Source organism: Anguilla rostrata, chromosome 13 (assembly GCF_018555375.3).
Source record: "Anguilla rostrata isolate EN2019 chromosome 13, ASM1855537v3, whole genome shotgun sequence".
In the NCBI taxonomy this organism is placed as follows: domain Eukaryota; kingdom Metazoa; phylum Chordata; class Actinopteri; order Anguilliformes; family Anguillidae; genus Anguilla; species Anguilla rostrata.
In genome coordinates this window covers 13,102,322-13,125,399 of record NC_057945.1, presented here as the reverse complement: position 1 = coordinate 13,125,399, position 23,078 = coordinate 13,102,322, and the positions used below count along the sequence as shown (strand labels likewise).

General features: G+C 42.9%; 1 protein-coding gene across 6 annotated transcripts; it reads right to left on the bottom strand.

Annotated features, from left to right (window-relative positions):
* Positions 1-399: 399 nt before the first annotated feature.
* Positions 400-14,193, bottom strand: znf740a (zinc finger protein 740a). 6 transcript variants are annotated; one of them, XM_064306679.1, is made up of 9 exons: positions 14,043-14,193; positions 11,373-11,540; positions 10,035-10,208; positions 8,996-9,112; positions 8,041-8,164; positions 6,508-6,603; positions 5,556-5,651; positions 3,456-3,574; positions 400-2,886 (listed from the first exon to the last, which is right to left on the bottom strand). In XM_064306679.1, exons 2-9 carry the CDS (start codon positions 11,415-11,417, stop codon positions 2,713-2,715), a joined length of 945 nt encoding a protein of 314 aa, XP_064162749.1. In that variant the 5' UTR covers positions 11,418-11,540; positions 14,043-14,193; the 3' UTR covers positions 400-2,712. The 6 variants fall into 6 exon arrangements, with proteins under 6 accessions (XP_064162749.1, XP_064162751.1, XP_064162750.1 ...); XM_064306681.1 differs by lacking the exon at positions 14,043-14,193 and adding an exon at positions 12,782-13,909; XM_064306680.1 differs by lacking the exon at positions 14,043-14,193 and adding an exon at positions 12,578-12,775.
* Positions 14,194-23,078: the final 8,885 nt, after the last annotated feature.

The following is a 23,078-nucleotide window of genomic DNA, read 5'->3' as shown; positions in this document are numbered from 1 at the left end:
TTTAGACTGAAAATAACATATGGTGTATGAGTGGAACAATACATAAGGAAGGGGACCATTATGGACTATAGACAGTCCAAGGTTAATCCAAGATAGTTTAAAGGCCAAGAAAACCTGTGCCCTGTCTACTTAATCACAACGTCAGCACAATGGTAAGAATTTATGGGCATTGGTGTTTTTCACCTTACCTGATGGAGACACGTGGTCCTCGAACCTTTCATCTTGTGATTGAAAATGGCGCATTCGGGAGCGACCGCGACGCGCGTGCGCGCACAACCGTCCTTCACTATTTACACTAACAGCCCCGCTGCTAGTGATGACATCCTTAATTAAGCATCTAATGACCGCTGCATTCAGGTTTAACAAGGTACCCCATAAAAACGAAGGCCAAAAGCGATGTCTTTTTTAAAAAGGCGTTTATTACAGCTTAATGAAAGCCCTGCTCTTCACTCCATACCATTGTCACTAACTGGATCATGAGGGTAAATATTAGTTTGCCCGTTTTAACAATAATGGCGATAACAATAAAAAAAAAAAGTTATTTAAACGCAAAAAATCTTCATACCTACACAAAGAATTAATATATGATCCTTTTAGTTAAACCGAGGATCACAGCTCTGCATGCAAGACTATTAAAAAACTCTAATCTGTGATTGCTACTCTAGACACAGTTGTTCTAGTATTCCTATTAAGATTATTCACTACAGTTTTAGGGGTAAGAAGGGGGTAAGAACAGTGTTAAAACACTGCAATCTTCTGAGGTACTCTAGGTCCCTAAGAATACTTAAATACAAGACAATCTGATTTCTCAAAACAATACTAATCCAAGTATTGGTCATTTGTTTCTTTTTTTCCACCATTTTAAAGCGAGGTTATGTCTCTCTTTCAATGGACTAAAAATTATAGCCGTTTAAAAACAATACATCCATTATCAGCTCCAGCTTTTTTTTCTCGCTCCAGTGTTTAAGAATATACTAAGAAAAACAAAAAAGGTCCTTGAGATTCGGTGACAGGGACGTTGCTAAGCGACAGAAGCGGGGGTGGGGGGTGTCCACCCAGTGCTTTCCCCCCCGCTTTCTGTCCCCTGGGTTGCCCGTAGCGCAGCAGCACGTGATCCTCAAACTGAAAACGCCGCTGGTCACCCGCTGGTGGTCGGGATTTCACAAACGCGTTTCGTCGTTTTCAGACTGGCGGAAAAGAAGGCTGCGAATGTTCAAACCGGACGCGGCGACTAGGGCCCGCCTACGGATCCCGCCGCCCCGCCCCAACAGCCCCTGTTCGGTGCTGCTGCTGCTGCACGTGCTCGCACCTCTGGCAGAAAGAGTGCGGACTGCAGCGCAACCGTCAGAGAGCAGGCCGCCACAGCCCTGCGTTACGGAGACCCCAAACCGGTCGCGGCTGTGGTCACATCATCTGCACATCTATTCTGGATGAGGAGTTCTGCATTGTGTCCTGATTTTCGCTTTCCTTTTGGCTTGAATGATACAGGTGTTAAGAGAGGAAACCTATTAACAGTCGGTTGTGACGGTTGTGACAGCTGCGCGGAGATCCACGGGCGCTTGCCCCAACGGGATTCGCTTTACGACACGGAAACCTACATTTTGGCTTGCCGCTCTGAGGTGGCCCGTTTTTTTATGAGGAAAAACCGTGCTCCCCTCAGAGGTGTGCCATTTGGGGCGTCGCCATCCTGTGAACTGCACTGTTAAATATCCTTTGCTGCCCCCTGCAGGCTTTATAATGCAATGCGGCAAGCGGCAGTCTCGCGATCGCAATTTCGGAATTGTAAAACCCGCCGCTGATAACTGCCAGTCACATTCTCTAGCTAACATAAAAACAATTTTTTTTTTTTTTTTTTTTAAACCTCAAAAAAAGAATACAAACGCCTGTGAGCATGTATGAAGGCCACAAGGTTTTGTGTCTTACTTGTTATTCGGTAAGTCTGTCTGTATATATTAAAACAAGAAAACATTTGACATATATTGGTAAAGCTGCCTCCTGGTGCAGTGTCCTGAGTCTTCAGTGCTGTTCTACACTGGAGTCTAAATGGGTCGTCTCCACACCACACAAGATAACTGATCCTCTCCTTTCCATTACAGAGCATTGTGGCATTATGACCAACAATAGCCCTGTTTTGTCAACGGGATGGTTTTCATTTGTAAATGTCAAAAAAGCTTTTTCGTCTCCCTCAGTTTCACAACCAATGCCTGGTATACAAACCTAACCTCTACGGTTCTACCATCATCTGACAGGGTTTTTTTTTTTTTTACAGATAACTACATATAATTTCCCTCCATAGCTTCACCATATGCATGTATAAACTTAGCTTTAGCCGTTGCCATGGTGTTGACGCCCACCCTTCCATTCCCCACCTTTCGGTACCATAAAAACAAACAGTAAAGTCGAAATAATAACAAAATAAAAAAATATAGAAATCAAATAGAAGAAGTACAAAATTATCCACCATCTATTGTAAGAAACTAGATGACCAAAAAAGGGTGAAGGAGGGGGAAAAAAGAAAAGAAAACAAAAAGCACGTTCAAATGTGTCTCCTCCCGGAAGCTCATGACCGGATCTGCGATTTCAGTCAGCACCTGGCGATGGCGCCAGTGAGCTCCAGACTGTTAGCCCGTGAAGCTGTGGCGTGTTGTGTTTCTCCAGGGTGGCGGTGGGGTGTGGGTGTGGGGGGTAGGGCGGGAAGGAGAGGGGGGTCTGTCAAACTGCCAGGCGGCCGGGGGGAGGGTGCAGGGGGCTCCAGGCGGCCGTGGGGGGCGGCGGCTCCTGGGAGTAGGCCCTCACGTCGCAGCAGGACTGGTTCTCCACCTTGGCCACGGCCCGTCCCTGGCACAGCCGCCGGTGTCGCAGGAGGCGGTCCGTCCGCGAGAAGTTCTGGGCGGGAGGAGATGCGGGTAAAGCTAACGGGCACGAGAGCCGAGGGAACGAGGACGCGCTCTACCCATTTCAAACGCACTGGGACAAGGAGCATCGATATTGATTGATGACGAATACTGATTAACTGCTGATTTAACAGCACCCAGTGTAGCAGGTCAATTAACAGGTCTCTTGAAGATCAGAACTTAACATTATAAACATAGTTAAATTCAGGGAGACGGTGATTTGACGGTGGCAGTAAAGCCGGATCGACCGCAGTCGTCGTCACACGAAGTCTCCTCCTAAATCAGCAGTGTGGTGAAACGCTTTTGTTCGTATAGGGGGCCAGATTCACGGAGACCGTTAGCATATTCAAGACCTTTTAGCACATGCAAAACTAATAACAAAACCAACGACTGGCGCAAAGCAAATACCAAGACCAATCATTGGTCACGTTACTGGTTTTGCATGTGCGAAAAGGTCTTGAATATGCTAACGGGTCTTAGTGAATCAGGCCCCCGAGTGCGTTACGGCAGACGTGCGTGGAGGAGAACGCACGCCGGGAGGGGAGGGGCCGTCTGTCTCACCTGCTGACAGCGTTCGCACTGGTAGGGCTTCTCTCCGCTGTGAACTCGCTTGTGCCTCTCCAGGTGGTAGCGCTGAATGAACCGCATGTCGCACAGGTCGCACGCAAACGGCTTCTCCCCTGAACGCACGGAGAACCTCGTTAGTGACCGCTCCACAGGCACAAGGCTAATGTAATCAAGCCGCTAACCAACCAACACTAACGCCACACTACATTGCACTGCATTGTAACTGAACATGCCTCTGGTGAGGGGTCGTAAATAAATAAATAAATAAATAAATAACGACTTGCAGTGCCGTGAAAAAGTATTTGCCCCCTCCCTGATTTCTTCTATAATTGCATATTCGTCACTGTGAACGGTTTCAGATCTTTAGACAAAATGTAATATTTGACAAAGGGAACCTGAGTAAACACAAAACACATCTTTAAAGTTATCATTTCATTTTAATGAAAAAAGTTATCTATCACCCATGATGGATCAACCAATTAAACAAATTTAATTGGTAAGTAAATTCAGCTGATTGAACACAGCCATGCTTAATTGCTGCCAGGTTTGTTGAGACTCAATCTCACTCATAATGAACCTTTCCATAAGAGTGTAGTAGTCACCAGAAGGTTTCTACGAGCACATTATGCCACAATCAAAGGAAATTCCAGAAGAGATGAGGCTGGAAAGGGTTACAAAGCCATTTCTAAACCTCTGGGACTCCACCAAACCTCACTTGACAGCCATTATCTCCAAATGGAGAACACTTGAAACTGCGGCAAATCTCCCTAGGAGTGGCCAGCCTGCCAACATTTTTTCCAAGGGCGTAGCAACAACTCATCCAGGAAGTCACGAAAGATCCCAGAAGAGCATCCAAACAACTGCTGGCCTCTCTAGCCTCAGCTAAGGTCATGTATTAAGCTGTTCATGACTCAACAATAAAGAGTCTGGCCAAAAATTGGATTCATGGGATTAGCAATGAGGAAACCACTGCTAACAAAAAGAAACATTAATGCTCATCTCAAATTCGCAAAAAAGCACCTGGATGATCCCAAAGGCTTTTGGGATAATGTTCCATGTACAGATGAGTCAAAAGTGGAACTTTTTGGACAACACGGGTCCAATTATGTCTGGTGTAAAACAAATACAGAATTTCACAGTAACTGATGGTGTGGGGATGCTTTTTTCTTTTTTTTTTTTTTGCTTTCCCCTCGGGAGCTGGACGACTTGCCATTATTAAAAAAAAAAAACATGAATTCTGCTCAGTACCAGAAAATTCTTGAAGAGAATATCCAGTCATCTGTCCATGAGCTAAAGCAAAAGCGTAATTGGGTTATGCAGCGAGTTAACAATCCAAAACACAAAAGCAAGTCCACATCTGAATGGCTGTAAAGAAGAGTGGCCTAGTCAAAGGCACTGACATGAACCCAACAAAGATGCTGTGGCAGGACCTGAAACTGGCAGTTCATCCTCGAAAACCAACCAATTTGTCTGAATTAAAGCAACGTTACGTAAAGAAGAGCAGGCTAAAATTCCTCCACAGCGATGTGAAAGACTGATATCATAGTATAGGAAGGGTTTGGTTGCAAGTATTGCTGCTAAAGGTGTCGCAACCAGTTCAGTTTACTATTTTCACATGCCAATTATCTTTTTACATGGATGCTATGGGTGTCTGATCTTTTTTTTTTTTTCCATTAAATTAATGAAATAATTTTATCTGAAAACCATTCAGTATGACAAATATTAAATAATACAGGAACTCTGAAAGGGGGCAAATACTTTCTCAAGGCACTGTATTGGTCTCTGCTTCACTGGTTCTGTAGGTGTTTGTTTGCAGATACTGGCCACAAAAAGCCAAACTATGACTCTTTCTGTAAACAAAGCTAGTGGCAGTCAGCGAGCTGTGAGTGTTCTGATTAAAACTGACTCATGTTTTTTTTTTTGTTAAATTCTTTTCCTCTGATTTTTCCTGGACTAAAATTACATAAATTTTATATTCTCAGCAACAGTGTATTCGTTTTCAGTACAGGAAATTCACACATGCTTTATTATTCCCCTACGTCCTTGTATACATAGTGCGGTGTTTGAGCAAAAAAATCAAATAGGGGTAAGTACAAAGCTTCTCTCCGCTGTGAATTCGCTCGTGTCTCTTCAGGTGGTAACGCTGAAGAAAGCGCATGTCGCACAGGTCGCATGCAAACGGCTTCTCCCCTAGGTGCACAGAGACCCTGGTTAGGAAACGCTCACCACACAAAGGCACACGTCATCAAAGCCGCTAACGCTCGCGCGCGTAGCGTGACGTTAGCGCTGTGGGTTAGCAGCTTAGCGGCAACGCTACCGAAGCACGGTCGGCTTTTCGTTACCCGTCGGCGCGGCGGTGCGCGGACCGCCTCTGGACTAACGAAACGCGGACCGTGCTTCGTGAACGGCTAATTTAGTTTATCAATGCTAAGCACAGGTAAGCCTAGGCACAGAAAAATTTTATGGACTTAGGCTGGTTTGTTTATTACTGACAAGTTCCCATTTATTGCTGGTGTTTCGAGCACACCTGTAATTTTGACTATTTAATAGTTAAATAGTATATTGTTCACTGATTCGGCTCACGACTGCTAGCGACAGAAAGCAGGGTCAAATCATATGAATACGGCTAGTGGCAATCAGTGAGCCAATCTTTTTACTCACTATGGATTTTATTTTTTATAACCGACGTTCTGCAGGGCAACAGCATCATGAATAGGTCCTGTACTGGGGGCACACCCGTATTTTCACTTGACTAACATTACATAATCTCTTGCATTAGCTACATGCAATAGCTTTTTCTGCACGTCAGGGCATTAGCTACATGGCTAATGGTAAATGTTGTGAAAAGCACCATGCAAGCATTTTAACTTCTGACCATGACTTTTAAAAATCATCCATTGTTTAACATCCCTGGTAAACACTAGTTAAAATTCAACAATTTCATCCTACTTGTGTCATTCTAAACCAAGTGCATGCACAGGCACGCTTAATCCAGCAAATAAAGTATTTGATAATAAAAAAAAAATTAAAAAGAAGTGAGGCCTACAAAGCATCGCTCCGCTGTGAACTCGCTTGTGCCTCTCCAGGTGGTAACGCTGAATAAACCGCATGTCGCACAGGTCGCACTCAAACGGCTTCTCCCCTAGAAGGACAGAAAGCCTGGTAAGGAAATGCTCTTCGGACAGAGGCACACATTATCAAAACCGCTAACCCGCAAAGCTAACGACACACACACAGCGTCACCAAACAAAAAACAACGGCTAACGCTTCAACAATTGTTTTTGCTTCTTAAAAGGAGAGAGGACACTTCCCAACTGTCAACAGACAGCGATGGGATCCCAAGGCAGAGAGTGCCATGGTGGGGGATCGAACCCCCAACCACACGGGCGGGGGATTCGCATATTGGGTAAGAGTCAGCCTCCCTACGTACTGCAGCACACGTCTCGACCCATTACTTAAAAATCGGTTACACTGTTGCCCTTCCCACATTAACTTAATGGTAACAGAAAGTCTCATGGACTGGGGCTGACAGCCAGTTAAGGATAAAGCTAAGGATGTCTGTTGTAACAGCAGTAAACAACCTTCTTTTGTCATTTCTCTCATTTTCACTTGTATCACCATTTCCATATTCAATGCAGAATGAAGCCCACTGACTGAAACGTCTGCATTCTTGTACTTCTAGCTGTCAACAAAATTGTTTTTATTGAGCTTCACAAAGGCCATGTTGAGCATTAACGATAAGCACAAATAAGTCAGAGAGACTTAATGGACCGTGGGTAGTTTTTCTATTAATGGTAGGATTCTGTTTATTACTGGTTTTCACGATAAGCTTCACTGACATCTGCACACAGTTAGGATGTTTATCATTTAATGTTTAAAAGTTTCAGCAATTAGAATTTAGCAAGCCTTTAGTTTTCTTCATTGATTTGTTATTATTGTTGCAAGTTCTATTTTAAATAAAGTTGAAGTTCATTTAAAATTGCATGACTTGATAGGGACTGCATACAGTGGATGGCAATTAGCAGTATGTTGCCTATATGTTGGTAGAGAGCCCTAAGATGTCAACGACCGTCTTGCAACAGTAAAGGCTTTTAAAATAAAAAAAGCACCAATAAACTGACACCCATTCTCTTAACTGCGAACAGCCCAAGATTTCTAGTGCCATCAGCTGTGAAAAAACCAAGCCCTGACTCGTGTAAAAAAAGCTAGTGCCAGTTAGCGAGCTGAGAGCATTCTGACCATAATCATACATTATCATCATTTGCCTCAAATTATATATTTATTTCAATTTTACATTAATAATGGACCATTTTCTTTTTTTTTTTTGCAGGGGAACAGTGTAATGAACCTGCATCGCTTGCAATCGCTGACTGCCACTAGAGTGAAGACGCCCACTCCAGTGATGCTGAACAGCCATAGACAGAGGTGCCGAAAGTATTCGCCGTGTTTCTGAAGCCCACCTTCTCAAAGCGTGCGCGTGTCCGTGTACACGCGATTCACTCAAATCGAGACGGACGTCGCCCCCCGCTCGCACCGCGGCCCAGGCGCGCGGGGCTGGTGGAAGGCGGTGGGCGCTCACCTGTGTGGATGAGGATGTGCCTCTTCAGGTGGTAGCCGCTGCGGAAGGCGCCGTAGCAGTGCTCGCAGATGAAGTTCTTCTGCACTTTGAGCGGACAGTCGCCGTTCTCGTCCACCACCACCACCTGGGGGTGGGGGGGGGGGGGGGGGGGTGGGGGTGGAGAGTCACAGTGAGAGAGGCGCTCAGAACAGGCGTGTAATGACAGGCCCTCAAGATGAGGCACAGCCTTTAATTGAATCACTTTCAGATTCATGAACGATTAGCATTTTTCATTGGTATTTTGCTTGAAGAATAATATGCATTTTAGTTTATGGTTCACATTAATGCAGATGCACGTACGTTCGCATGATACAACTGTGTCTATATATTCATATATATGGAGTGTGTGCATGCATGTATGATGTGTGCATGTGTGTGGGCGTACATACAAAATCAAAAATACACAATGTATGCTGAAGGGACCTGTGTGCTTTTGAATTTTGCCTTCTTATATTTCCAGTTAATATTTTTGCCACACTTATTATTCATCAGAACAGGTTTCAGTGGCCTGTCAGTAGAAGCACTGAGGGCACATTCCAAATATACAGTACAAGCTTCCCTGAAAATAACACACATGTGCAGCCACGCACCCACCCACCAACCCCCATACACACATACGCACCTACACACAGAAGTTTGTGTTGCACAACCCCTCCCCCCCTTTCTTTTCCAGTGTCTCCACCCCCCCACCCCCTCCATAGTGCAACAGCTCCCTGTGCCCCCCCTCCCCCACCTCCCTCCCGCTCCCCACCCCCTCCCTCACCACCGCTCCCCTCCCCCTCTCCCCCCCACCCCCCCTCGCTCCGCTTCCCCTCCCCCTCTCCCCCCCACCACCCCCCTCACTCTGCTTCCCCTCCCCCTCTCACCCCCACTCGCCACCCCCCCTCCCCCCCGCTCCCCTCCCCCACGCTCTCACTTTGCAGGGCGTTCCTGACTTCCTGTTCTTCTTTTTCAGCTGCATGTCGTCGCTGTCCCGCATTTCCTTATCGTCCAACAGCCGAGAGGAATGGAACTCTCCCTCCTTTCTGATGAGCTGCAGGGGGAAGGCAGTCACTTTACAACCCGACGGGAGTGCTGTAAAACCACTGTGTTTACAGAGGAGCGACCCACAGCCTAAATCACTGTGTTTAGAGACAAGTGACCTACAACCACAACCAACAGGCGTACGCAAAAGTGTCCAGAAATCAGAACTACTGCATTTAGATGAGCACCTTAAAACCAAAAACCACGGTGTTTCTCTGAGTTCCTTAAAAATGTGATTAAGAGATTAAAGCCCTTAGAGAGGAACACTGAGAGATAGGTGGCCTAAATTAACTGTGCTAGAGAAGTGGAACCTAAAACTGCTGTATTTAAAGCCCTCCAAAACCTCAACATTTACACAAACCATACCACAGAAACACTACAGCCTCATTCTACAGCTACACTGCTTAAAACTGGATTTGTGAAGGAAATGTGTGATGCTTACTTTTACATGAAAGTCAAAGTTAAAGTTGTTTGCTGATTGAATACATGACAAAGATTGTGCAATGAACTATGGGAGTTTGCGAAAAGGAAAACGTGTAAAAATCACTGCATAAGCTGCTTTTCAAGATGAGGTTTAAAAGACAGGTGCATTTTACTGGCATGCTAATTCTACTGATAAGGTCAAATACCTGTATGTGTACATGTGACTGGCAGGGCATTGAAAGTGAAGCACTCTTAGCATTTGTGTTATGCTCCAAGGAGAGCAAAAACATCTTTTTTGCCACTTCATACATTCAACTCTATAATGACAATACTCAAGTACCCCCCCATTTACCCACAATCCAGTTGTCTCAAGAGTTAAAGAGTTCACCTCCAAGTACTACAGAAATGTAGGCAAGGCAACTGATTTTGCCCAATGTGCCATTTAAATAAATTACTAAAATACATTTGGACTGAATAAATGGTCTGCATTTCCCCCACAAGTCTCTCACCAGCGGTGGGCAGCTCATTCCAGAAGGCAGGATCATGTGACCCGGCGCGTTGCGCTCGGCGCTCTCCCGCTGCCCGTGACTCAGCGGTGACATCATCTTCTTCGGACCGGCCATGGAGCTCGCCTGCATCAGGGCCATGCTTGACAAAACCGCCTCACAGCCCAGCAACCCCGCCTGCCAGTCAGGGCCCGGGGGCGGAGACAGCCACGGGAAACATGCGTAGTCAGGGGAGGAAGGAGGGAACAGAATGAGACCGAGGGGAGTACGGTCGGACTTTTGGTCGAATGGACCACGCTTAAACAGCGGCGTTAGCGCATGTTAACGTGTTTTCGCATCAGTGAGGGGTGCGGCTCATCTGAAAGGTGACCAAAGTATGGCAGCCGCCTCGATGATGCACAGCTGCCATTTTGCTACAGTGCTAACCCTACACCAGCAGAGGTGGACAAAGAGGGATACTACTCGCGGATAATCAGTCAGACAGGCTGGGAATCTGGCAAGGACAACAGGGAACCCCCCTAATATTTGTGAAGAGTTCTGTGGGAGTTAAGGTTGGAGTACACTTGATAAGAAGGCGAATATATATATATATATATATATATATATATATATATATATATATATATATGTTTTTTTTTAATGGGTAGACGCTTCAGCTGCAGGCAGTGTCCATGCTGACATCGGTGTGCTAACATCTCGGCTAGCTCGGCTTGCAGGGACATTCACACCGCAGTGGCCGAAGTCGATGCAGAGTTCACTTTTCTCCACAAACGCATCATTTTACGTCATTTAGTTCACACAAACCAGTCTAAGTTCGTTTTTCGCAGCAAGAATACTCCCATTTTTAGGACATCCGTTGACTGCATAATCCAGAAGATAGCCTCTTCAATGGCACAGTGTCCCCATCACTACACTGTGTGCATCGAGTATGTGCTTAGTCCAGAGAGACATGACTACCCTGCACTGTCCCACCCACACCTCTTCCAACAGCTTAGATTTCCCAGGGGGGCTCCCATTGAAAGCACTACCGAAACCCAGCCCAGCCATCTGGCAGCATAAGATTATGTGGCTTCTTCTTAATGTCGGCTAGGCTATAACATGTTATTGTGCGTGGCAGATACCAATAACTGACTTCAGCACTATTACCAGAGCCGCCCTTGGGTTTTGGTGGCCCTAAAGCATTCCTACATACACACGCACCCTCACACAAACTGAGTTTAAGTGCGCGGCCTTAAACGACTGCATTGAGCATTTACGCCAGCGGCCTGCTCGGACTACTGCCATCAATTCCAATGAACAGAAGACAAAAATCACAGTATTAGTAATGGCGGGAACACGAACCCATTTCATGTGGTCACGGACTGAGCTGCTTGGTAGGTGTGTCATCGCCGCGGTCCCTAAGCGTGGGGGTGGGGGGGGGGCGGTGACGGAGCTGCCTGAAGAGCCGTCACTCAGGATGGTCTGTCTGACGGGAGGACTCGCCCACCCCGGTCATCTGGCACCAGATCCCTGGAAAAGAAAAAGACCGGATGTCACGTGACCCCGGAACAAGAAAGTCTACACAACTGCCGAAAGACTCGTCTGGCTTCTGAAGGCAAAACCACAGTAAGAGGGAGGGGCCAGGTAAATGTGACTAACCAATACACTGGTTTCAGTTTATACATGATATGACTTCCAGGATTTTATGATATGAAAGACTGTTAATTTTATCGATTATACTTGAATCAAGCCAGTTCCAGCTAAAGCACATAATCACAAAAGAAAGGAAGGCAAACAGAAAAATACATTTGGGCTGAAACGGCCTCAAACTCATTTAAAAATGAGGCATATATGTAATATACTACAAAACTAGACTTGAGACAAAAGGGACAAATAAACATTTACTTTCTTACAAAAAAGAAAAAGACTTTAACATAAGAAAAAACAAAAGTCCAGGGATCTGGCCAAGAAGAACAAAAGGAAGGTAAGCTCCGAGGCTAACCACGCAATGAGTCATAGTAAAGGGCTTACATTAAATTAACTACAACAAAAAAGGAGCATTGAACAAAGCTATGAAAACTGGACTATGAAAGGGGAATAGAAATATCACAAAAAGTTCTTTAGTCCACAGAAGGATCACTATTCAAAGAACAACCATGTTTACCTCAAGTGCATGTTATCGCACACACACACACACATTCATAGGGGTATTGTCATTTTACATTTCATTAGACTGACAGTTGTGTACTTTAACAATACAAAAGATAAAAGTACTTCTAATGAATCAGCTGAATTTAAAATGCTAATTGTAGAAATAAGGCACATATAAGGGCATTCTGGTACAAAATTACAAGCTATCATCCAATAAGGACTGTTTGCTCTCTTCACTGAAACAAAACGTCTCTTTAACTCGCAAAAGGGTGTATATCCAAGAAAAATACAATTCATTATGAAAAACGATTCAGGAAAGAAACTCCCAGTTCACTTAACCAAAAACAAATTGTTCCCAAGCCGTTATCTTGCTTTTCTTTAAATGCACCACGTTAGGTAAACTCAGATGAACGTGCCTCAAAAACCAAAGAGAACCGCTTCCCTGTCTTCTTTATAGTCTCATATGACACAACAACGCCATTCACAAGTTCTTCCTCACAATTGATATTTAGGTCCCATTAGCTAAACAATGTAACCTGCTATTGTTAACACTCAGTTCATTGCAGGTGCTAAAGTTTGTTATAGCCTACAGCCATCCACTGAGTAGCTTTTCGGATCACCTTCAGGAGTCATTTGTCGTCATTAATGAGGCACGTCGAAATGTGGGTTGTATTTTCAAATACAAACAAACTGTCTGATTCTGCTGGAGAGTTTCATCTTAAATTCGGTTCTGGGAAACAAGCAGTTGCCCACAGAGGTACGTCAGTCTGCCTCGAATCAATACTTAAGCTACAACTATGTTCGACTAGTACAACATTGACATATTGTAACTCCGGTTAACTTGGTTCTAGCTACCTAGCTAGACTACATATTATTAGCGAGACAAGTATTCAGATTACAGTGAATTAGTGACAGCTAGGTAGCAGCCTTGACTGCCCATACAAGAAAGCCTCACTTTTGTTCGTTAGGGTTAATTTGCCAAATTTCCTGATTAAAACTATAAATAACCCTGCCATCTCAACGCAAGAAGATAACGTTAGCCGACATAACTTGTTTGCTAACGTTAATTTTCTTTAACACATGCCTAGTTAGCCGGTCAAGACTGAAACAACTATCTACACTAGTCTAACGCAAACAAATTGAACCAGCTGACGAACGTTAGCCAGCCAGCTAGCTAAGGCTAGCTCTGTCAAGTCCTAGACTAACTATTGTTCTAGCCGGGACTGCTAAACCCTACACTAGCCTAGTTCGTTTCGTCCATATGGCAGTTGGTTACATCGCTGTTTATCTCAGTTAGTCTAATGTACAATTAGTTACAGTCGATACATTATTTTGAATAATGGCCGCTACATCTTCATCGTCCCTTATTTTATCCCACACTTTTAGCAATGCATAAGTTACTCCACGTAGAACAATGCATTTGAATTGTGTTGACTGGCAGTTAACGTTAGCTAGCTAGCAAGCAATTTAGCTGGCTAGCTAGCTAACTCGCAAACAGCTCTACGTTCAAAAACAGACACGAGTTCGTTATCTCGCCATCTAGCCGAATAAAATAAAAAATAATGTGTTTCGATCGCGCGTATTTAAAGACCTACAACATGGAAATGCAAGAATACTAAACACGACCCGCCATTGACTCAAATAGGATAGTCTACACGAGCACCGCACAATTCGAGCGAGATTTCGCGATAATGCAAGACGTTTGTGATGATGGTTGCGTACTGCACCCCCCTCGCCAGTCTAGCCACACAAATCGTGCGACCTACAGTCCCCTTAGATAAGTCTGCGGAGCTTATTTCCCACTCTATTTTAAAGTCGATTTAACAACGTAGAGAGTAAGCCATGATTGAAACCAATTGACGTTCTGAATGATTTATTTACCTTTTTGGTTTCCTCGTATTTCGCTGTTTTAATCTCTCGCCCGAGTTCCAGTTTTTCTCAGTTTACAAACACAGGAAACGCCACCGGAAGTGCTCCCCGGGGAGAGGACTGCCACGTGATTGGAGAAAAACGAGCTAGGGTTGGCTGCCATGTTGAAGAAGGTGAGAGGACCGACCACCACCCTGTCCTCCATTTTGGTTGGAGTTTGCCGACCCATGCCCATCCTGCCCATAGAGCGAGAGTTTCCCGTACTGTTATTTACTGTTTCCCATTCTCAGTTAGTTTGGCCTTTATCTAATTCTATTGCATCCAGTATTTCAAGTTTCCTGGATTCAACCAGTGATAAACCATCTAATTTTGGATGGGTTGTACAAAATAGCTGTGTAACACCCAAAATTGCATTAAATGTAAAAGCCTGCTGTGATGAAATGAACATATGTCTGCGAATCTTGACGTCAGCAGCAGCAGAATTGCAACATTAACAACCAAGGAGTCGCAAATGCAGAGTCATCAATTGCACTAGTCAGTCCGTATTTTATTTTACAGGCGTTTTGACCTAATGTTTCACCCTAATGTTGGTTAAATAGAATGTACTGACTAATGTGCAACTTCCTTTTGTGTCAGATGTCAAGGCCCAGGTCTATATTTTTGAAAGCAGTAAATGCACATCTTTTATTAATTAATTAATTTACAAGACTGTGGGGCTCAAAATCTCAAATGGAAAAAAAACATGCACTTAAAAATGCAGAATTTTATTCCTGAACATCAAGAATATTTTAAATTATATTCTTAATTATATTCTATTCTTAATTATATTCTTAGTAAGCTTTCTTATTTTTGTTTGTCAAGCATAGTGAAATAAATCTATAATTATTTAATTAATAATTACAGATGTCATTTTACCCTAGGACAGGGACTCCAAACCCTAGTGTTGGAGAACCCCCATATGCAGTATATATACACTCACCGGCCACTTCATTAGGTACATCTGTTCAACTGCAAACTGCACCCGTTAACGCAAATATCTAATCAGCGAATCACGTGGCAGCAACTCAATGCATTTAGGCATGTAGACATGGTCAAGACAATCTGCTGAAGTTCAAACCAAGCATCAGAATGGGGAAGAAAGGTGATTTAAGTGACTTTGAACGTGGCATGGTTGTTGGTGCCAGATGGGCTGGTTTGAGTATTTCAGAAACTGCTGATTAGACAGAAATCTGGACAAGGCTATAAAAATACTGGCAAAGCTGTGAACCTTCCTAGGATTACTGTTAAGTCCACTGCAACAAAGTGGGAACAATATGACACAAACATACACTGCCAAGATCAAGCCATCCTGCCAAACTGAACTGGACAAGAAGGGCATTTGTCAAAACAGTTACCAAGTGGCCAGTTACAAGACTGACAGAGATCAATCTATTCATGGATTTGATAGCTATAGACTGAAGCCACATAGAAAGAGAGAAATGCCATCACCTGGAGCTTCCCAGTAAATGCTATGTAAATGAGAAATACAAGTCTCATTTTTAGAAAATGTTGCTGGAAAATTATTTTTTGTATCATGAATGTGTTGAATTTATTTTGTTAGTTAAACAGGGAAAATAACTGCAAAAAATGTGAAGTTATAAAAAAGGTCTGTAATTCCTACACAGGTCACCTGAAATGGATGTAAATACACTTAGATTAAAGCTGACGGTCTGCACTTTAACCTCATATTGTTTCATTTTAAATGCAATATGCTGGGGTACCGCCAAATCAATTAAAACTATGTCAATGTCCCAATACTTTTTCGTTTAACTATATATATAGCTGGAATCAGTGTAGTCATTTAAAGGGGTCTTTGAAACAAAACTGTTTCTGGAAAAATAACTGTGCAAAGATTAAGCAAATGGTGAACAAGTCAAACCTGAATATTTGTCAGCACAAATTTCTGTCATTTGAATGTTTTCAATAACCTTAATGAAGACTTTGGTTGGAATGAAAACCAATGCACACCACGGCTCTCTATAGCCGCGTTTCCACCAAAATTACCCGGAACTTTTAGTCCCAGGAACTACTTTACCAGGAACTAAAAGGTTCCTTCAGCCCATGGTTGTCTGCGTTTCCACCGCGGTCTAAAGTCCAGCGAAGATTAGGCAAATTAGCCCACTGACGTATGAAAAAGCGACGTTGTCGTCGGTCCATCTGTCATATGATTTCTTCTGTAACCCCATACTACCACCGAAGTAGCCTACATTATTTTCTAATAACCGGGACAGCCCGGAGGGGTTTATTCCACTTATATACAACAAGTTACCAACAATGACTATATATGGTTACTTTTGTATTTATTGATTTTTATCGATTTAATCACCTGGAATTGAAATATTCTTCTGCAGCCGTTTGGGCATATTTTACCGTTGTCAAGCAAAACTGTCGTGGGTAGTTGAACTTGGACCGTTGTTATGCAACAAATAGGATATAATAGGCCAATAGTCAGATTGTAACTGTTTTATATATCCTCTCAAACACATTCATTATGTTTTTATGCGAACATTCGCTTTCATGTCTTGACATCCGAAGCGACAGAATGCATTCACATTTATATGTATAACTGGCAACAACAGCAGAAAACATGCACACGTTGTAAACAATTTGCTGTTTGTTTACTTTCTCATCGTCAATTCTATATAGGCTAATTGCAAAATGACAAGAATAGAACGAAAACTCGGACTTGCGTGAAAATTTAAATTAGTAGTGGTACAGCCACTGTTTGCTTTCTTTCGAAGTTACTGCTAGCCGAGCAGCGAAGTGTGCCCTCCAGATGCGAACCATGCACCATAAATTAGTCCATAGGCTTCCTGGTCTTTTTGTGGAATTGAAGAATGGCAGAGTAAAATTACGGCAGTCTGAAAAAGCTAAAGGTACGATTACTAGAATTAACCTGTTATTTTACCCTGACAAAAAGTGCGGAAGGTGATTTCCAGTTTGCTTTTACTGTATCACCAATGTGAATTACGCAGAACTACCGCATACCTCACATAACTGTATCAAACGTTTTGAGTCAATTACAACGGGCTAACAAAGAAAATCCGGAAGAAAATATGGTTTTGGTATGTAATATGCTGTCCCAGCACGAATGCTTAGCATTTTATAAAACAAATACTAAAGCAAGAAAAGAACAGAAGAGCACACGTTATAATTCCAAGACGTTGGCAGGCTATAACCAAAAGTAGGCTACTGCGCCGCATAACATACAAGTTTGATTTGAAGTTATTATGAAAATAAATCGGTTTGCGCCTGCATATTTTTAAACATGGCGCCTGAAAATAAACACAAAAAAATGCTGCGAGTACTCGACCAATCAGAAATGTTCAGCGCTGCAAGCTCCACCCAAAAGGTTCCTGTACTTTCGGAAAGTACTACCCCCCGAGCAGGAACTTTTGGGGGGTAAAACAAAGCCCCCGGAACTAAATTTAGACCCTAGTTCCTGCGGTGGAAACGCAGGAACTAGGGTTTTGAGTTCCTCAAAAGGTTCCTAGTTCCAGGGTAAAGTTCCTGCGGTGGAAACGCGGCTTATGACTGATTCTTGGAACCCCATTGCTAGACATTGTAAGCCTCAGCAGCTTTTGTCTGTTTTCACCTACATTTTATGTATACAGTATGCAACAGAAGTGAGTACACCCCTGTGCAATATCACTTAAATGTCAAATGATTCAAAATTGTATCACCTTACAGTAATTGCATTACTATTAAGTTGAACAGTAGGGTATTTGCTCTTATGTAAAATTAAAAACTAACAGTTTAGATTTACTATATTAAAAATACAGGCCCCACAGTAGGAACTCAATGCAACAAAAGTCAGTACATCTTTTATTACTGAGATTCAAATCTTTTATTTTTTTCAATACTTCGTAAGTCCACCTTTATTTTTGATGACAGACTCAATCCTCCTCGGCATAGAGGATACCAGTGTCTTTGCTGGAGGGGTTGTGTTGCTCTACCTTTCTCTTTAAAATACCCCAAAGGTGTTCTATTGGATTCAAGTCAGGCGACATACTTGGCCAGGTCATAGTTTTCACTTTTTTCTCCTTTAGAAACTCTTGTTTGATTTTGGCAGTGTGCTTTGGATCGTTATCATGCTGGAATATTCCTCTTTGATATATCCACGGGCATTCATGGTGCCATCTATAAACGTCATCTCCCCAACACTTTTGCACTTATGCAGCCCCATATCATCACACTCCCACCTCCGTGCTTCAATGTTGGGATTATGCATTCACTGTGGTAGTCCTGGCCAGGTTCACGCCAAACATGCTGGACCTCATCTGAGCCGAACAAATTTAGCTTGGTCTCATCTGACCAAAGAATGTGCTCCCAATATTTATCAGGCTTCATTTCATGTCCTTTAGCAAAGTTTAAACTTGCAGTTTTGTGCCGAAGAGCAAGCAAGGGTTTTTTTTCTTGGACGCCGTCCATAGAGGTTGACGTTATGCAATGTCCTTCGCACTGTCTGAGCTGTCACAGAAACTCAGAAATACAATACAATAGTTATCAAATATATCAATTATTAATTCACCAAATGTGTTGATAGGCAGAGCAACCTGTTGGATCAACCTTAATCAAAATGTACAACCGACAACCAGATTAAAATTTAGAGATTTATTAAATTACAACAAGTATGCAATGTCTAATCTAAAGATGAAGGTTGACTACCTTAAAAAAATGTTACAGACACAGATAAGTTCAGCCACAAAAGAAATTAATGAAAGAAAATACCAAACCAGCCTGTTTCTCCCAAATAGTCTGAAGAACCCCAAAACCAAAGTCCAAAAACCAAAAGAACCACAGAACACTCCAAAGGACCAGGGGTAAAAATGTAAAAATGCCAGATTAAGACCAAAGACAAAAATGTCAGACCCTGCACACACCAAACACCAAGAAAGACCAGGCCCAGATGCAAGGTTCCGGTTCTCCACACGCAACAGCAGAGATCAACTCCTGAATATCCTCACAACAGATGTCAGCTGCCTCATGTTAAGCACCCAAAAAAAACTGAACAAAGTTTTGAACAAAGACAAAGAAATGTCTGCTTTTTTCAAGTTGTTCAAGAACGGAGGGGGTGACAGAGAGGGATGCTGAAAATGGTTCAGGTAGAGTGAGGTGTGGAAGGGTGGAGGTGCAGGAACAAAAAGTTGTCTGCTGTTGTTAAACACGTCACGGCAGGCTCATTTCCCTGCCTGTTTAAACATAACTTTTTTTTGGTCCATGTCTGTGAGGATTACTTATTGAAAGCCTTTGCTTTCTTTGGCATTATTTGAGCTGTTCATACATCTATATCGCTATCTCTAACAACAATAACAGTGAATCTTTCATGTACAACAAATTGGCTTACTAATAATTTTTTCCACGCCAAAGTGCGGGACCTTGTTGTAAAGCATGACGTGCTGCAACTCGCTCGTTTTCTAGCCTCCCCCACTTCATCCATAAAACTCTCACTCTTTTCATCCAAATAAAAGTCTCACACAGTTTTGAAGGTTTCCTTTCTTTCTCTCTGTGTGTTTTTTTTTCTCTGAGTAGCTCTGAAACAGCTTTTCAAAAATGGCTTAATGATATACTGCATGCAGAATGTAAACAAGTGAAAATGGAAATATCATGTGAGAAATGGAGTAGTCAATTAGGGCTCCTCCATATTGTTTTTGTCTGGCATTTGTAATCAGATGTGCCACTTTAATTACAAAAGTTATTAAGGCATCATTTTTCAATATGTGCTTGATCAATTATAACTAAAAATAAGGTGTATTTAATATTTAGGGATATGTAACTAATAACTAATCTGACTGTAATGCACAAATTACAGTGACTGGTGTTTTCTTTAAGGTTTCTTCTAAAATCTTTTTTTAGGTAAACCAAAACTCTCATCAGCCCAGTTTTGTGTGATATTTACTTTAACTTTTTGTTTGATCGCTGACAGATGACATGTCTTCACAAGTCTTCTCATGTCCATTGCTAATATAAAAGCCTATGAAACCCGAGTTGAAGGTCTTGTGAAAGGAGTGATGAATGGGGTATAATTATGAAGAAACTTGTAAGCATGGTTTGAATTACACTTTCGGGGAGGGGAGGGGGGGGGGGAAGTGAGGGGGAGAGAGAGGCTGTTATCACTGTTATAGCTTTTTTGCAGGGGTTGGGGTGGGGGGTAGTTCTGAGCTCTCCTGTGATTCAAACCTTGCTAAACCAAAAGCATTATCATCTATTAATTTCTGACTTCTCTCAACATACTTTTCTTTTTTGACCAAAGAACTGGCATATATCACTGCCCTTCTTATTGCTCATGTCAAGTGTGTGAATTAAATGTATCTGTCTGCATTAAAGGAGACCTCTATTATTTTAATTAATTCAATTACTGCACATATCATGAAGCAATTCATTCATCAAATGGGGTCGTGTCAGTTGAAATACGAAGTGAAAGAAGGTGCGTACACGGGGGTGTGCAATGTGACTGACAGCATGCTGTTTCTGATGTGGGCAAAAACATTGCGTAACAACTGGCCCCATGTCATAGCGGACCCTGCTTTCTCCTACATCTTTCAAAGATGGCCACACCTGTTTTTTTTGCCTCTACCCTGTGTGCCCCTAGTCAGGGGCAGACCTAGGATACGCCAAAGGGATTATATCCAAAGGCTGTCCCGGGATCGCCTTTGAATCCACTGGGATGTGTTGGCGGAAGTCGCTGGGGAGAGGGACGTCTGGGCTGCTCTGCTTGCCCCCTTGCCACCACAACTCTGATCTGGACTAAGCAGTTAGAGAATGGATGGATGGATGGATGGATGGATGTTGCGCTGAGTGGATAGCCAATGGAGATTCACAGGGAATAGGTTGTTGGAAACAGAGGTTGGGAAAGTGGAGTTGACTCCTCAGAACTCTCCCGGTCCCAGACGAGTTGGACCGAGCTGGAGACAGGGAAGTGACCAGGTTGACCGCAGTAAATCCTCGCCTCTCACACACATATCACTCTCTATCCTGGGACGACAGCTTGGTTTCTCCCAGCTGCATGGTCCCTCTGGCTGTGAGGGGGATAATCTTGGTAGGGATTTGAATGAGGCAGTGGATGAAGCAGAACTCTGCAGAGGACAGTGGTGTCTCGCAGAAGCACATGGCAGACCTGTTCCCTTACTTTCTTGCTCGCGGAGGCAACCATCGATCCAGATAGCAAGATCAATGAGTGGATCCAGACTGTTGGGCAGGTCCCTTGATGCCAGCTTGTCCTTTAGTGACAAGCCCTGCTGGAATACTGCTACGAGTGCCTCCTCATTCCATCCACTATCTGCTGCGAGGGTGCAAAAGTCCATGGAGAATTCCACCCACTCCGCAGTTGGTATTCTTGTAATATCCTATTGGAAAGACTTTTATTTTAAAAAGTTTTTATTTATTAGGCTCCATGTTTTTAGAATAGAACTGAACTTCCTCCTAAATGCAATGGAAAAAAAAACTGATATCAGTAAGATGGTAAATGGTAAATGGACTGCATTTATATAGCGCTTTTATCCAAAGCGCTTTACAATTGATGCCTCTCATTCGCCAGAGCAGTTAGGAGTTAGGGATTAGGTGTCTTGCTCAAGGACACTTCGACATGCCCAGGGCGGGGTTTGAACCAGCAACCCTCCGACTGCCAGACAATCGATCTTACCTCCTGAGCTATATCGCCCTGGGCATAAGAAAAATAGAATAACATCATTTTCTAAAGACCTATGAGCTTACTATGAAAACCATCTGACATTTATTTATATGTATTTTTTGTTTATTTTATTTATATTTCTTTTCTCATTTCTTCATACATCTGTCGAGCTTGTGGTTGATGTGATCTGTGTTACTATGTGGTGCAGTGATTGTCCAGGTGTTACTTTGCTGATGCCTTTTGTTGTATCTTGTAATTGCAAATTAAAAAATAAAATAAATTAAAGTTCCTTGTTCAAGGGTAACCCACTAGGAAACTGGACCTGCAAAATCTCAGTCACAAACCCAGTTGCAAATGAACACTTTTATAGATAATGCTTGCAATGACACAACTGCAGTCACTAGTCTCTCAGGTCATGCACGTACACATTTCAAGATGACTTGAACTTCTGCATAACTAGCGTCATAGCTCTACCCGCTCTGCCTGCATATCTTAAATTACCATGGAAACAAGCCATGTTTTTCTGTAGTATAGTTAATCAATGTTTGTTGTCACCTGAGCCAGTTGGTTGCGTAGTAACCAAGCGAACGGACATGCAGTACTTTCTATTTGTGGACATTGTAATTGTAATTGCGACTGCTCTACCTCCTTTTAATCCTTTTAAAATGTATTGCATGTGAATGCTGTTTTAAGGTCAGCATGACAGGGTACATTTGTCAATGGAGAAAAATGCCATTCGTCGCATGTGGAATAATTTACACTAAAATAAGATATATTACCAACAGATTTATTTCAATGCAAAAAATGCAGATGAAGACAGGCATAAAAGTTGGTGAGGCGTACTTATAGGGGGACTGGCTTGAGGCCACCCTTGAAAACATTTTTTGATTAAGGGTGCTTAAATGAATATTGGATATTAATTATTTGTAATATGAATGTTTCTGTTATATTGTAGCTCTAACAGGCTAAATCATCCCTCATTCGATGTCAAAAGTGTCTGTCAACAACAGTTTAGACTTCAGGTATTGCAAGTAAGCTGAGGAGTAAACCAGTATGCAGTATTCCAAAAACCAGGGATGAAATGGGAACCCCTCTTCTATGCGGAAGACTCTTGAAGGTCCATACGCTTAGAGGCATATGAGGCGCTGTTGTGGACAAATGTCGGTCGATAACGTTGATAAATGTCAACAACGTTACCACGCTCCCATACCATTTGTGGACCAAGTTGGCAACATTTCATTGACATTATGCTTTTCTTTGTAAAAAGGTAATTTAACAATAAAAAGAAAAGTAGTAGCAGATAATACCAGTCGTCTGTTAGAGGGCGCCTGCCTGTATGTGCTGCGCTCGACTGCAGTCAGGCTGTGGCTACGGTATAG